The 15,080-nt window shown below is 38.5% G+C and overlaps 1 protein-coding gene across 1 annotated transcript in view; it reads right to left on the bottom strand.

Moving 5' to 3' along the window:
- Positions 1-512: 512 nt before the first annotated feature.
- The window catches only part of LOC149146540 (uncharacterized), a 108,089-nt gene continuing 93,521 nt past the window's right edge, over positions 513-15,080 (bottom strand). The window contains exons 3-4 of the mRNA XM_089449359.1: positions 1,204-1,263; positions 513-889 (exon numbers count right to left, since the gene is read on the bottom strand). Of these exons, the coding sequence (XP_089305485.1) occupies positions 809-889; positions 1,204-1,263 (141 nt within the window). The 3' untranslated portion in view covers positions 513-808. The remainder of the gene's footprint in view (positions 890-1,203; positions 1,264-15,080) is intronic.

Genomic DNA, 15,080 nt, shown 5'->3' with positions numbered 1-15,080 from the left:
TCCACTTGGTTCTATAGTCAATTAGCTCAAATATTGCAATGTAAAACACTCTATTTTATGTTAAACATAAAGATCATTAGTATACCTTGACACGGTTTGCGAACCAATTTTTTATTAAAACATTCATGTTAAACAAAAACGTTTATCTCAACAATTTAACATATATAATACCATAATTTTAAACCCACGAAAAAAATTGTATAAATAAGTAATAATCAAAATTATTATTTTGAAACCTTATGAATTATGGCACTCATGAATTATGGCACAAAATCAAAATGAGAATATATATATATATATATATATATTCCATTGCACCCAATGTAATCTAAGTTAACATAGCTGCATGATAACATATAGCAAAATAAATATTATTCAGTTTGGCAGAACCTGGTATTCACCTAACCACAACCTAAAATTGAATCCTTACTCTCAAACAATACGAAACTAATTAAATGTGCAAAATACTTTGCATTGAGAGGAACTTCGTGTAAAAAATTTTAAAACAAATCTAAGAGAATTGCTTTTGGAGCCCTTCATGCAACGAACTATTTTCGAGCAAAATAAAAATTCGCATCAAGACTTCCTTGTTTAACCGTCATAAAAATTCACTTTTGCAATTGTTTGATTGATATTTAGCTTGGTATTCGATATAAACAACATATATTCACGTTGTGCCATACACAACATTTACAAAATAGTTGGTAACCGAGGTTTCAAAATGTGCCCCCATGGCAGATAAATATTTCGTTGTACCTCCTACATTACAAAATAGATAACCTGAAAACAGAACCAAGGCTAACTGCCATCATTTTATCTTTTCAATTATCTCTGATATCGTTCCATCCAAATCCCACTGTTTTAGTTTGGTGAAAGGCCTCGGCATATCCTGCAAAGTCCACACCACATTATTAAACTCCGAAGCTTACATGGAAAATTATAGCCTACAATAGCTTAACCATTCGTTCCAAAACAGTTACTGGCCATGGAGAAATTCCAACGTTTATTACTTTCGTATTAAAATCTTCCCATATTGAAGTCCTAACACAATGTGATTTCTCTCTTCCATGAGAAAAGATATCAAAAGACCTACTATTAACAAAATGATTTGAGCAATAGATGAAAATTTGAGAGTCAAAATAGTAGGCCTCAAAAGATTAATTTGGAAGCACAATATTAAGTTCACGCTATTGCAAACAGTACCTGAAGAGAGAGGAATATGTTTCCTTCTCCATCACGAATCTCAAAACATCCTCTTCGCGGCTGCAAACATGAGGTCATAAGCATATAGAAAACCATATAATATTATCAAATTGAGAAAATATAACCGGAAAAAGACAACAAAGCACACTGCAGCAGTGTGAGTTGAAACAAACATTAACTGCAACCATTTATTTTTCAATCAGATTAGTTCAGACAGTATTTTTCCATGTAGGTTAGTTCACATAGTATTGCAGAAATTAACATCAGAATTCAAACCTGCTAATATAAAAAAGACATCAATTTCAAAGAAACCAAAAGATTGACCCATGAGATTATGATCACAAGCATGTTCAAACAGCAAGTATAGAAGGCATACTGACTTGGTCAAAATATAGAACCAACAATAGTGATAATTCAATAAGTGAAGTTGTGAATAACTCTGCAGTGCAGATGGCATCTATTCTACGGCTGAGGTCAGATACCATATAGTCAAATTTTAAGTAATCTTCACCATGCAGCACTGTGAAACTTCAAAACCTGGTTAATCAAATGACTTTATCATTCATATCTAGTCAAAAGAGGTCCAAGATTGTCAGACATTATCTCTGGCCAAATGATCAAGAACAAGATGTGTGCATATCAAAACATATATTATATAAGCAACAGTTTATTAGCATGACTAGAGCCAAAACAAGAACCCAATAGAGTAACATGGGCTAGATATACCGATCTGTTTCGTAGTCATTTTAAAGAAATTATTTGCAAACTATAGATTGATAAAATCTCCAGCATCTCACACATTTCGAGTTCCATGTAAGTAACCCAAAGTATAAAAAAGATGAGCACATAAGCATGTTTGTTGGAAAATTTTGTGGATGCTAGTATATGGTTCCATGGTTCCAATCCTTAGGTGCTTTCTCTATTTCATCTTGGAATGACTTTGTCACTAAGTTCAAAAGAAGATGGTTCAAAGAAACGGGATGTTGTTGAGTTGTACAAAAGCTTCCTCTCTAGTAAAAGAGAAAAAGAAGAACATGTTAAAGAATTCAATCAAACATTTAACACCCTTGTACACTTGATTCCCAAAGAACTAAGACCCCCAAACAAGGTAGTTCTCACGGTCTACTTTAATGCCTTTAATGGGAAGTTAGCATTTGATGTTAGGAACAAGAAGCCCATTGATCATTCTCAAGCCCAAAATATCACCTTTGATCTTGATCAAGCCATGAAGGAATCATCCGTTAATATTGTGAAATTAGATGATCAAGACACCCCTATAAAAGAGAATGAACCATCTCCTAGTGAAGACTTTGTGTTTGCCAAAAACCAACTAGTTTAAAAAGAAAAGGCACAAGGAATAACCTCCCAAGATTGTAGAGGTAGATCCTCGTGTTGACCATGTACATGTCAACAGTCTGAGAAGCAGAGAGTACAAAGCAGTGGACAAATTTTTTCAAAGATCATTGTCATCATTCAGCATCAATTTTATCATTGTAAACCCAATTTTCGCTTTTATGTTGTAAATGATTCTACTATGACTATTAAGCCATGTAATAACACCTAGGTAAGCCTCTGATTCTTCTCAAAGAGTTTCATCCTAGGGAGTTGTTTAACCTCCCCAAATTATGTGTATTTGTAAACACAGATAATCCGCAGAGTTTTCTCTCAGATATACCCCAAAGCTAGGGTGGAATTCTTTGACAATTTCTTAGGTGAGTCTTAGTCTTTATCGAGTCTATATATTTTTCATACTAGATCATCTGTTTTGTCGCAGAATTGGGTAAAGTCTTGAGAGTCTGTGTCAATGGGTATTTCCCCTTCTATGGTTGATAATGTAATATTTGATGTAAAAGTGTGTTTAGGAATAATTTAGTGAATGGTTATTCATATTTAGACACCATGACTAAATTATTTTATTATAAACACACTTGGAGGGTTGAAAAATATTTATTCTCCTCTTGAGTCTTTTAATTAATTTTTCTAGCAAAAATAAAAAGAAATAATTAGCTATTAAATTAATTATTTGAGTCAAAAAATAATTTGAGAGAAATTACATTCTCTCCAAGTGGAAATCTCTGAAAATTAGTGAATCAAAAAAGAATTAAATTTTGGAGATCCTCCACCAAGGGAAAAATGGATATTTTAAGATAAATTGACCCATTGGACCTTGGTGGGTATGTCACAATGAATTTTTTGAGGATATTAGTCCTAAATATTATTTTTTGAATTAATAAAAAAGGGTTTTTAAGAGAAATTCGAAATTTTCCTCAAAATAAAAAATAAAAATCCAATTGCCCACAGGGCGTAGAATAGGCGGTGATGTGGTGTACTGTTAAGTCACTCCGTGATGTGAAGGTCACTAATTCGAAACTTCATGGGCAAAAATCCAGTCATGTTAAAGGCTAGTGTGGCCCAGGCCGAGTGTGATCCTCGGGTGAATTTGATGGCTTAGATGCCCCTGGATCGCGTTTTCTCAAGCCACAAGTCAAGCATGGTGTAATTGTTAAAATTGACAACTAGGCCCAAACTCCATGTGGGTCATATTATTCATGGCCGATAATATTTTTATTAGATTCCTCTCGTTGAGAGGTGTAGGATTTATCTAAAAATCATCCGATTCCGATAAGTATTTATGGAGATATGAATTTATTTTGATTATGGAATAATTATCAAGCCGACCAGCGACTCATGTAGGCTCAGAAGCCCAACAGACGCATCTATTCATCATCAACACTTGTGTATAAATACAGGTGGTCTTTTCCTCATTTGGACACACTCATCTCATCACATCTCTCTCTCTCTCTCCTGCGCAGAAAAGAGACTCTTCTCCTACTGCGTAGAGAGAGACTCTTCTCTCACACGTGTAGAAGGAAGGGCGCAAATTTAGGGCTGCAACTGCAGATCCAAAGTTTGATCAGCGTTGACCATCAGTCTCCCTCTCAGAACTGCGTTGTAGGTGATCCTGACTCTCTGTGGAAGGCTGCATTTTTTGGTGAAGGAATCAAGCCGATCCAACGATCGATTTGCAAGATATTGCCTGCCCTAGTTTAGGGCTGACCTAGGATTTGATGCTGCTGATGTAAATCAGATTTATGTACTATTTCTCTCTGCTGAATTATTGAAGATAAAAGAAGATTTGATCAAAGGGTTTCCCCATATCGGGGTTTGTCCCTGGCTAGCTGCCACATCTTGTGTCTCTTGTCTTGGCTTGTTTTTTGTTGATCATTTAATGTTCTATCTGCACTTTACTTTATGTATAGGTGATTGCTAATCTGTGGACAATAATAAGAAAGATAAGTAAACTGCTCTAAGCATAGAACATACCATAAATTAACATGGTATCAGAGCTGAGGTGAAGACAAAGCCCGAGCAAGAGCAAGAGCAATCACCGAAGAGAAGATTGGCAAGGCTATCCTAAAAGAACTATGGGGTCCTCAACACTCTTCCCTATCGAAGACAAGCGCTGTGAGAAGTCTGACTATCACGGATGGAAGATGTCTCTCGATCTAACCTTAGAAGATCAAGGAGTGCTGGACCATGTGAGAGGCAATATTGTTGAGCCCCCATCAAATGCACCCACTGCTGCCAAGAACAAATGGAAAACCGGTGAAGTCAAAACAAAGAAGATCATTTGGGACTCTATCGACAAGCACTTGGTGGCCTACATCTCCGACCTGAACACCTCCAAGGAAATCTACGATAGACTGGTGAGTCTATTTAAAGTTAATGATGCAAATCAAGTTTTGTTTCTTAGAGATAAGCTGAAGGAAATCAAGAAGGGCAAAGATGAGAGCATGCAAGCATATTTCTTAAGAATCACCGAGATCAAGAACGATCTCCTATTTATTGGAGAAATTATTACAGATAGGGAAATGGCACTCTCAACCCTTGGAGGATTACCATCCGAATGTTAAGTGTTCAGGGCTACTCTTCTCAACAATAATGTAATTCCTGGTTTCGAGGAATTAATGGCAAGATGCATTCAAGAACAAACAAGGATAGAAGAGCAAGAAATGCCCATGCCTAAAGGGCCTCCTGCTGCCTTTTCTTCTCATGCTAAGAAAAGAAATAATTTTGGGACTAAATCAAAAAGAAAGGCTGGACCAAAGGGGGGAAGAAAAGGGCGATGTTACATTTGCGATAAAGCAGGTCACTATGCAAAGCAATGCCCAGATAGAAGGAACTCTCGCTAGGACGACGATCAAAATCCCTCTCATGGCAATCAAAGGAATGGCAAATCTAATAGCAGAGATAAAAGGAGTGCTGGAAATCTAGGAAGAGGACAACCATTCAAGAAGGCTAGAAATTCCAGGTATGAATCTAACATTGTTGACAATAAACAGGATGAATATTATCTACCAGTTGCTCTATCTACCTCTGCTCCTCCGGACTCACTGGGAAATTGGCTTATTGATAGTGGTGCCTCAAGGCACTTCACTGGTTACAAAGAAGTTCTCCATAATCTGATAGAGAAAGAAACTAACCTGGAAATTGTCCTTGGAGATCATATGAAATATTTCGTGAAAGGTGTAGGCAGTGTCTCTCTCAAATTGAATGAAGGTAATATGATCCACTTACAGGATGTATTATATGTACCTAACCTCAAAAAGAACCTGGTGTCCATCTCGGCAATGGAAGACAAAGGCTACAAGGTGACCTTCAGGATGGCAAGGTACGTGTATGGAAAAACAATGTTAGAGATGCCTTTACACTTGGGTTTCATGTTGATTCATTATATCAGGTCGGTGGAAGTCTGCTAGGTGTCATGTCTTGTGACACATCTCTTCAGTCCGAACTTTGGCATCGGAGGTTTGCCCACCTTCATTATAAAGCTCTACCCGATGTAAGACAAATGGTGACAGGGATGCCCGAATTCCGAGTAGAGAAAGAAGGTGTATGTCTGGGATGTGCCGAAGGAAAGCTCAAAAGGGGACCATTCCCCTCAAGCCAAAGCAAGACCTCTGATATATTACAGTCGGTTCACTCAGACATATCTGGTATGATGCCTATGAACTCCTTGGGAAGATATTCATATTACCTTACTTTTACAGATGACTATTCTCGATAGACTTGGATATACTTCTTGAAAAAGAAGGATAAAGTGTTATCTTGATTTCAACACTTCAAAGCCTTAATCGAGAATCAAACCGAAAAGAAGATCAAAATCTTAAAGACTGATAATGGGACTGAATATGAATCTAACGAGTTTCATGACTTTTGTAAAGAGGTTGGCATTAAGAGGGAGACTACTACACCATATACTCCTGAACAGAATGGTGTGGCGGAAAGGAAGAACCGTACGATTGTGGAAGTTGTTCGTGCCATGCTCCATGATCAAAGACTTCGAAGTTTCCATGGGCCGAAGCTGCAAACACCGCCGTATATGTAGAAAACCAATGCCCTCATCAAGCATTGGGCTCCAAGACTCCTGAAGAAATGTTCACCGGTAAGAAACCTGACGTATCTCATTTTATAATTTTTGGAAGCCCTGTATATTTTCATGTGCCGAAAGAAAAAAGGAATAAATTGGGTGCATCTGGAAAGAAAGGAATCTTCGTGGGCTATGGTGAAAATACTAAGGGCTATAGAATCTATGTAGCCAGTCAAAGGGAAGTCGTGATTAGTCATGATGTCACCTTTGACGAAGATATGGCTCTCAACAAGGTGAACAATCTTCCTACTTTAAGGAGCTCTCAAGACGCTGACACCAGGGAACCAAAAGAAAAAGATGATGTAACAATGCCCGATGTGGATGAACCCATGGATCCTATTGATCCACCCGAGCCTTCCTCTTCTAGGAAGAGGCCCTCTTGGCTTAGGGGGCTACTCGATGATGCTGAAGGACACACTGCACCCCAAGGAACCTTCCGTGAAAGTAAGAAACCTAACAGGTATCAGGGATACCTAACCATCATGAGCACGATCATACAAAATGAGCCTTCATCATTCTCAGATGCTATCAAGCATCAAATATGGAAGGATGCTATGACCGAAGAATATGAGTCTATTATGAAGAATGATGTCTGGGAAGTAGTTCCCAAACCCCAGGACAAGACAGTTGTCACTTCTAAATGGCTTTACAAGATAAATCATGCAGCAGATGGAAGTACGGAAAAGTATAAGGCTCGTTTTGCCGCTCGTGGCTTCTCTTAGAAGGAAGGTATAGACTGTGACGAGATATTTGCAAATGTTGCCAAATATACCACCATCTGCTCGATCATAGCCCTTGCGGCTTCACAAGGATGGAACCTACATCAGATGGATGTCAAGATCACGTTCTTGCATGGTTCGATCAAAGAAGAGGTCTACGTGGAGCAATCTGAAGGATTTGAGATTTATGATCAAAAATCTCACGTATGCAGGTTGAAGAAGGCTCTCATGGGCTGAAGCAAGCACCCCGAGCATCGTATGAGAGGATCGATAGCTACTTGAGGAAGTTGGGATTCACTAGCAGTGAAGCCGATCCTAACCTTTACTTTAAGGTTGAAGATGACAAACCTCTCATACTGGTGCTATATGTGGACGACCTCTTCCTAACAGGTGCAGACCCTCTCATTCACAAATGTAAGAGGGAGTTGGCTTCTGAATTTGAAATGAAGGACCTAGGACTGATGCACTATTTCCTAGGACTTGAAGTTTGGCAGAAGCCAAGGGAAATTTTCCTATCTCAAGGAAAATATGTGGTGAAGATATTGGAAAGATTCGGTATGGACTACAAGCCCGTAACTACCCCGATGGAGCTTGACTTCAAAAAGTTAAGTGATAGTGCTTCTGGACCTGTTTTACGAAATGCCACCGAGTATCGGCAACTCGTCGGAGCATTAATGTTCCTAGTGAACTCCCGTCCAAATATATGCTTTGCAGTGAACACATTAAGTCAACATATGGTTGAACCTCACCACATACATTGGATTGGTGCCAAGAATCTATTGAGATATCTTTGTGGCACAATTACTTATGGGTTGAGATACACTGCTAGAGATGTGAGACTACTTGGATACATTAACGCTGATTGGGCAGGCAATGTGGTGGACGTAAGAGCACTTCCGGGTGTTGTTTCTCCTTGGGATCTGCTTCGATATCCTGGATGAGCAAAAAGCAGAAGTCGATGGCTTTGAGCACTGCCGAAGTAGATTATATTGTTGCTAGCATGGCCTCCTGTGAGGCAGTCTGGTTGTGAAAGCTCTTCAGTGAACTATTTGGATTTACATTGGATACCACCGTGATCCTATGTGACAACCAGAGTGGGATTCGTTTGTCAAAGAATCCTGTATTTCATGATCGCTCCAAGCATATCGATATCAAGTACCACTATATTCGAGATATGGTGCAACGAGGAGCAATAAGGCTCCAACATATCGATACAGATGAACAGGTCGCTGACATTCTAACAAAGCCCCTAGGGAAGGTCAAATTCCTGACTTTCTGAGAACGACTTGGTGTCATTCAAAGGCCCTCTTATGAGAGTCTTGTATGATATATTGAGCTTTGGGAGCTCTGGGGGGGCGCGGGGTACTTATTGGAGCGACATATGACCACAAGGTGACTCACCATCCCCTGGTGGTCTACGTGTACAGGGTAAAAGAATCAAAACTTTCCCTGTGACACCCCGTGGTGACTATGTAGCAAGATGATTAGTTCTCCTGTAAGGTCTGGATGATGTGTTGTCCATGACGATTGTGTAGCAAGATGATTCGCTCTCCTGTGAGGCCTGGATGATGTGTTCTGCATGGTGATTGTGGAACAAGATGATTCGCTCTCCTGTGATCCAAGATGATTAGTTCTCTGTGGCATCCACTGGACTCTCTTGTAGGACAAGATGATTCGCTCTCTTGTGGGACAGGATGATTCGCTCTCTTGTGGGACAGGATGATTCGCTCTCTCGTTGACAAGATTGATTAGTTCTCCTGTCAAGGCATTCTACCCATGCACTCTGGGACTCATGGAAGTACCTCTCATCTGATCAATGAGAAGGGAAATGAGGATAGGGACCATAGTAGTACCGATGGATGCATCGTTGTATCTACTGTACTCCCTATGCTAGGGTGACCTTCATTGATCTGGGATCAATGATACTGGTCTGGGACCAGTGGTAGGAGTTGTTCCCACTATGACACTGACTTCGGGTCGGTTGAGAACTGGTCTGGGACCAGTGGTACACACTCTAAGACTGACTTTGAGTCAGTGGAGGATGGTATAATACATCCTCGATCATTTCTTCTTCTTCATAATTCGGACAAAGCAGAGCAGGGCAAAGTAGATCAGAACAGGGCAGAACAGAACAGAGCAGAGCAGGCAGAATAGCGCAGAGCAAAGCAGGGGTCAAGCTGTGTAGGGCAGTGCATTTCATGGATGAATAGTAGCGACGGACAGACGAATTGCAGATGGAGTTCTCCCTAGTTGAGAGGGAGTGTTAAAATTGGCAACTAGGCCCAGACTCCATGCGGGTCATCTTATTCATGGCTGATAATATTTTTATTAGATTCCTCTCGTCCAGAGGTGTAGGATTGATCTAAAAATCATATGATTCCGACAAGTATTTATGGAGATATGAATTTATTTTGATTATGGAATAATTATCAAGCCGACCAGCGACTCATGTAGGCTCAGAAGCCCAACAGACGCATCTATTCATCATCAACACTTGTGTATAAATACAGGTGGTCTTTTCCTCATTTGGACACACTCATCTCATCACATCTCTCTCTCTCTCTCCTGCGCAGAAAAGAGGCTCTTCTCCTACTGCGTAGAGAGAGACTCTTCTCTCACATGTGTAGAAGGAAGGGCGCAAATTTAGGGCTGCAACTGCAGATCCAAAGTTTGACCAACATTGACCATCAGTCTCCCTCTCAGAACTGCATTATAGGTGATCCTGACTCTCTGTGGAAGGTCGCATTTTTTGGTGAAGGAATCAAGTTGATCCGACGATCAATTTCCAAGATATTGTTTGCCCTAGTCTAGGGTTGATCTAGAGTTTGTTGTTGCTGATGTAAATCAGATTTATGTACTATTTCTCTCTGCTGAATTATTGAAGATAAGAAATAAAAAATAAATATAAAAAAAAATAATAAATAAATAAATAAAAATAAAAAATAAAAAATAAAAAAATTGATCAAAGGGTTTCCCCCTATTGGGGTTTGTCCCTGGCTAGCTGCCACATCTTGTGTCTCTTGTCTTGGCTTGTTTTTTGTCGATCGTTTAATGTTCTATCTGCACTTTACTTTATGTACATGTAATCTGTGGATAGTAATAAGAAAGATAAGTAAACTGCTCTAAGCATAGAACATACCATAAATTAACAATAATCTCTGATGAACTCAAACCACTTGACAAACAAAACAAAAAACAAAAAAAATCCAATCAATAGTGGAGATCAAGTTATTTCAATTAAAGATCGATCAATGAGATTATTTTGATGAGAATCAAACCAACTAGCCATTATTTTCCACTATGAGGGGTTTTCTTCTCTCATTTTCTATAAAAGGAAGCTATGAATCTCCTCATTTCATCATAGGATGATGTAACAATTATTTGATGTACTGAGTAGGGCTCTGTTAGTTTTTTTTTTCACTCAATGAAAAGTCTTTGGGGTTCAATTCAAGGTGTCTCACACTTGTTGATTTGTGATACGTGCTGGATGTTTTATTGATATGCTTTAAACTATAATGTTTATTATTATATTTCAATTGTTAGTAATAAAAACATCTATTGGTAGATGTATCTCGCCTTATAGGTGTTGGGCTACAATAAGCACTCTAAATCTAGCGAATTCTGGCAGGTATCTCAAGGCTTATAGATCTATTGTGTGAATCAAACCCTTTTTGTTTAATAATCTATCATTTGAAGTGCATTGAGTTTCAAGTTGCTCCAGCACTTGCCTCCGAGTTCACAGACTGTGAAGGGATCACACCCCTGTTTGGGTCCAAGTCTTAATCTAAAGAAAATTTTATGCAAGAGGACTTTGAAAAAAATTAAAAAATTATTTTCTCATTATTTTCAAATTTATTTACTTGTGCCATAAAGTTTTAATGTGCTAATAAGAGTAAGTTTAGTTTGTAAATATTGTAATATTTTGTGTAAATTATTTCTCCACTAACCCTTGTATTCTAAACTAACCAATTTTTTTTATAGCTATTGGGGTTTTTGGCCTTTTTTGGGGGTTTTTTTTGTACATATTGGATTTTGGGCTCTCTATTTCTCATTTGTGCAAGAAATAGCTCAAGTGTTTGAAGCAAAGATCATATTTTGGGCCATTCGTTCAAGAGGAGGAGGTTGATTTAGGTCGTAGAGGGTAAGATCTAGCTCTTCCAAGTCACATTCGCTCAACGTCTAGCTAAAAGAGGGAGGTTGCAACCCTTGGAGACATTTTTGCAGTGATTTTAGAGGTCAAAAATTAAAACTTTTGTGATTGCAATGGTGTCGTGGAGTTTTGAACTCTGGCCTGGCCACAACCCCTAAGAGCTCTCGTTCCTTAGCCGCAACCCTTCTGAGGGCTTTTCCCTCTAACTGCAAGCCTTAAAGGCCTATTTCTTAGCATTCGTAGGCCTCTAGGTCCTTTTCCTTGTGAGTCGCAACCCTAGGGGGGCTTGTAGCCCTAGGCCACATGCCTAGGTGGCTTTCCTTCCCTAGCCACAAGCCTATTTGGCCTTCTTCCCCTTAGTCGCAGTCATTTCTTGGCATGTTTCTAAGTTTGGCACTTGCTTTTGCCACTTATATTTGTGGTTGCAGGCTTATGGTAAGTTTGGCAAGGGTTTGAGTTGATTTCCATAATTATTTTGCCATTGATCCATTGGATTTTCAAGCTAACATTTGTTTTGCAAACTCATCATTAGTTTGAAGAAGTTTTCAAGGGCTCAAAGGTTCTCTAATCAATCAACCAACCCTAGAAGCGCTAGTCGTCCTCATCAAAAGGCTAATCAATCACTTAGTTTGAGGTTTATCAATCTAACATTGGTGTTGCAGTTGTGTGAAGTCTAAAGACACCTTAGGAACTGAACTAGCCATCTAGGCTCTTAGGCCAAGGGTTTTCTCTCTAATCCTATTTTCTTCCTCACTGTTTTAAAATCAGATCTGAAGTCATCCCGTAACAGTGGTAAAATCTTTAAATATAAATCCTAATCAAGACAAAACACATTAACATAAGCCAATAATCATCACATATTTAATCTCAAGTGATAAGAAATATTTATGTCATTGCATTTATGGTGTTCTAAGTGATTTTCAAGGACTGTCATATGGTGTATGAGGTCTGATACATGCCTTGATAACTCTGGTATAAGTCATAACAGTGATAAAAGGGCATCTTAGGAGCCTCTAAATGCATAGCAATTCATTTTGCGGTTTTGAAGCGCATCATTTCTCTTATCTTAAGCTACTGTCAAAGTGATTTAACTGGATTACTCTAAGGTTTCTTTTCATTTTGTGAAAATATAGTGAAGAAAAGTGAGTGTTGTCTTCTTGCTAGTCAATCCTTGCATTGCATCATTGGCATAATTTTGCTTTTGCCTCTATTTGCATCTTAAGATTGCAAATAAGTGCTCTCTAATGTCTAAAGAAATTGTGCTCGAAAAATCAACCTCGTTGTTAAAAAGTGAATCTACTTGCATATCTTGATCTAAGAAGCTTGAATGATTGTTAATGCTCTAAAAGTTCTCTTGGTATTGCGTAAGTGTATCTTGTTCTTTTTCTTTTGTTACCATTTAAGAGTATTAGAGCATTTGTCATGTTAAAGAGCAAAATTTCAAAGTAGTTGATTTTTCCTAATTACTAACGTGACATAAGATTGCTCTCGCTCCTTATTGTTGTCATTGAGATTGCTAATTGATGAGATCACCTTATAATCTCTTGTGAGCATCATATTTTAAGTTCATATCATCATCATCTTTGGAGCATTAAGGTAAAATTTCAATAATAATCAATATTGTGGTCTTAAGGGTGACTTCATTCAAATCTTATAATTAAATAATCTGTATTGGAAGTTACCAATTGTGTTTGAAGCCTTCTTGTCTCATTTTTGGCATTGCTCATTGTCTCATTTTTGGCATTGCTCATTGTCTCCTTTGATTTCTAATTGGCATCAAGTTGTGAGGGATCCATTGATAGATTTGTGTTACTTGCTTTCCATTAGATATTTGTTGATTTTGGGTAGCATCGGATGTGCTCTAGCTCCGAAATTTTGTGGAGGGGCTAGAACACGTGAGATCTCTAGAACCTAGAGATTGTTTAGAGAAATTCCACCCATATGAGGAGTTATTAAAATAATTAATATTTTTAATGGGTTCGTAAGTCTAAACTTAGGAAAATAAAAATATTAATGTGTATTAATAAGAATATGGGTGAGAAGGTTCTAAATGACAAGGATCAAGTTGTTTTAATCTTAGCCGTTGATTAGAGATTCAATCACGGCTGTTGATTCATCAACAAGAAAAGTATAAGAGGAGGTTTGAGGGTCAGTGGAAGATACACCAAATTGATCAAAGAGTTCGATTTTTCTGGGGCGAGGTTTGCTGAGAAAATCAAGCTAGTGATTTGAGTTGCAGTGAGGTGCAGTTCGACAAGGGAACTTCAGTGTGAGGCCAAAGAATACATAACAGAGAGAGTGCAATCCCAGAGAGGGTGACACAAAGGTCGTAGGGGCTGACGCAGGTGACGTAGAAGTCGTAGGGGCTGACGCAGGCCCTTAGAGGCAACACTAGGGAGATTCTGTGGGGCAGAGAGGGAGCAGTTCAGCAAATCGACTTTCTGAGCAAGGGAGGCTCACTGTGGGGGTGACACAGCTCCTAGAGGAGGTGACGCAGTTCCAGCGCAGAGCTTGGAGCAACCATCACTGCCCAGCACTGGGAACAGCCAGGTCATCTGTGGGGTTTGATCATCTAGTTGTTGAATTTGCCGAAATATCTGTCTCTGGATAGAGGTACTTCTGCCAGGATTTTTCTCTGTTGGGTGAGCCATATCTGGCACCCTAGTTGTATTCAAGAATCTGCTTAATAATACAAACCCTCTATACGTTGCATCAGCTTTCCCGAATTGGGTTTTTCCGAGGACAATTGTCCAAAAATAATGGTGTCCCTTGTGTAATTGTCTCAGTGTATTTCAATTCATGATTTGTATGTATGTGTAGGAGATGTTAAACCAATAATTGAAGTAGGGGTTTCTAATGTGTAGATTCAAAAAGTTTTACAATATTGATTTAGAGCACTTGTATTATTGGGATTATTAGTTCATTGGATAAATTTTGAATTGGTTTATAGTGAAGCACTTTGATTCACAAATCAAGTGGTCTACTTACACATTGCTTTAGTTGAAATTGTTCCTATAATTTCTCTCTAAATACTTCATTTACGCTCTTGTGTTAAGCATTGAATCTTAAGTGATTTAACTTGAAGTACTTAAAAATCATTTAATAATCTCAAAGCCATCACTCATATCTAGCATATCATTTTAGGACTATAAGTGCATCAATAAAACATACCTCCAAGCATAAGCTTGGTTGTAAGAAGATAGGACAACCTTTCTCGCCCAACTTGTGAAGTTCAAACCCTCATTTGTGGTTAACAAAGGTTAACTTGTTCTCTTGCAGACAAACCCTTGCAGGAACAAAGGCACTTGGGTGGTTAGAACCTCACGGGAGGTATCATTAATGAGGCTATAGCCTCCTCCTTGTGGGATTCTCTCTACAACCTACATTTGAGACTAACTTCAAAACAATTGAGAAAAAAGATTCACCTAGATAGGGCATTTAACTAAAAGTAACTAAGAGTTTGCATCTCACTTAGTTCTAGGACTTGCACTTCATTTAGGAAAGATTTGCATCCTACAGCAATTATTCATCCAGTAACTTGGATTCTAATCTATATTGAGCAAGTAAATAATTTGTA

Source organism: Pinus tabuliformis, chromosome X, assembly GCF_031772625.1.
Source record: "Pinus tabuliformis cultivar Carrire ecotype Pingquan chromosome X, CPIR1, whole genome shotgun sequence".
NCBI classification, from domain to species: Eukaryota; Viridiplantae; Streptophyta; class Pinopsida; order Pinales; family Pinaceae; genus Pinus; species Pinus tabuliformis.
The sequence above is the reverse complement of the archived record's forward strand: the minus strand, read 5'-3'. Positions and strand labels throughout refer to the sequence as shown.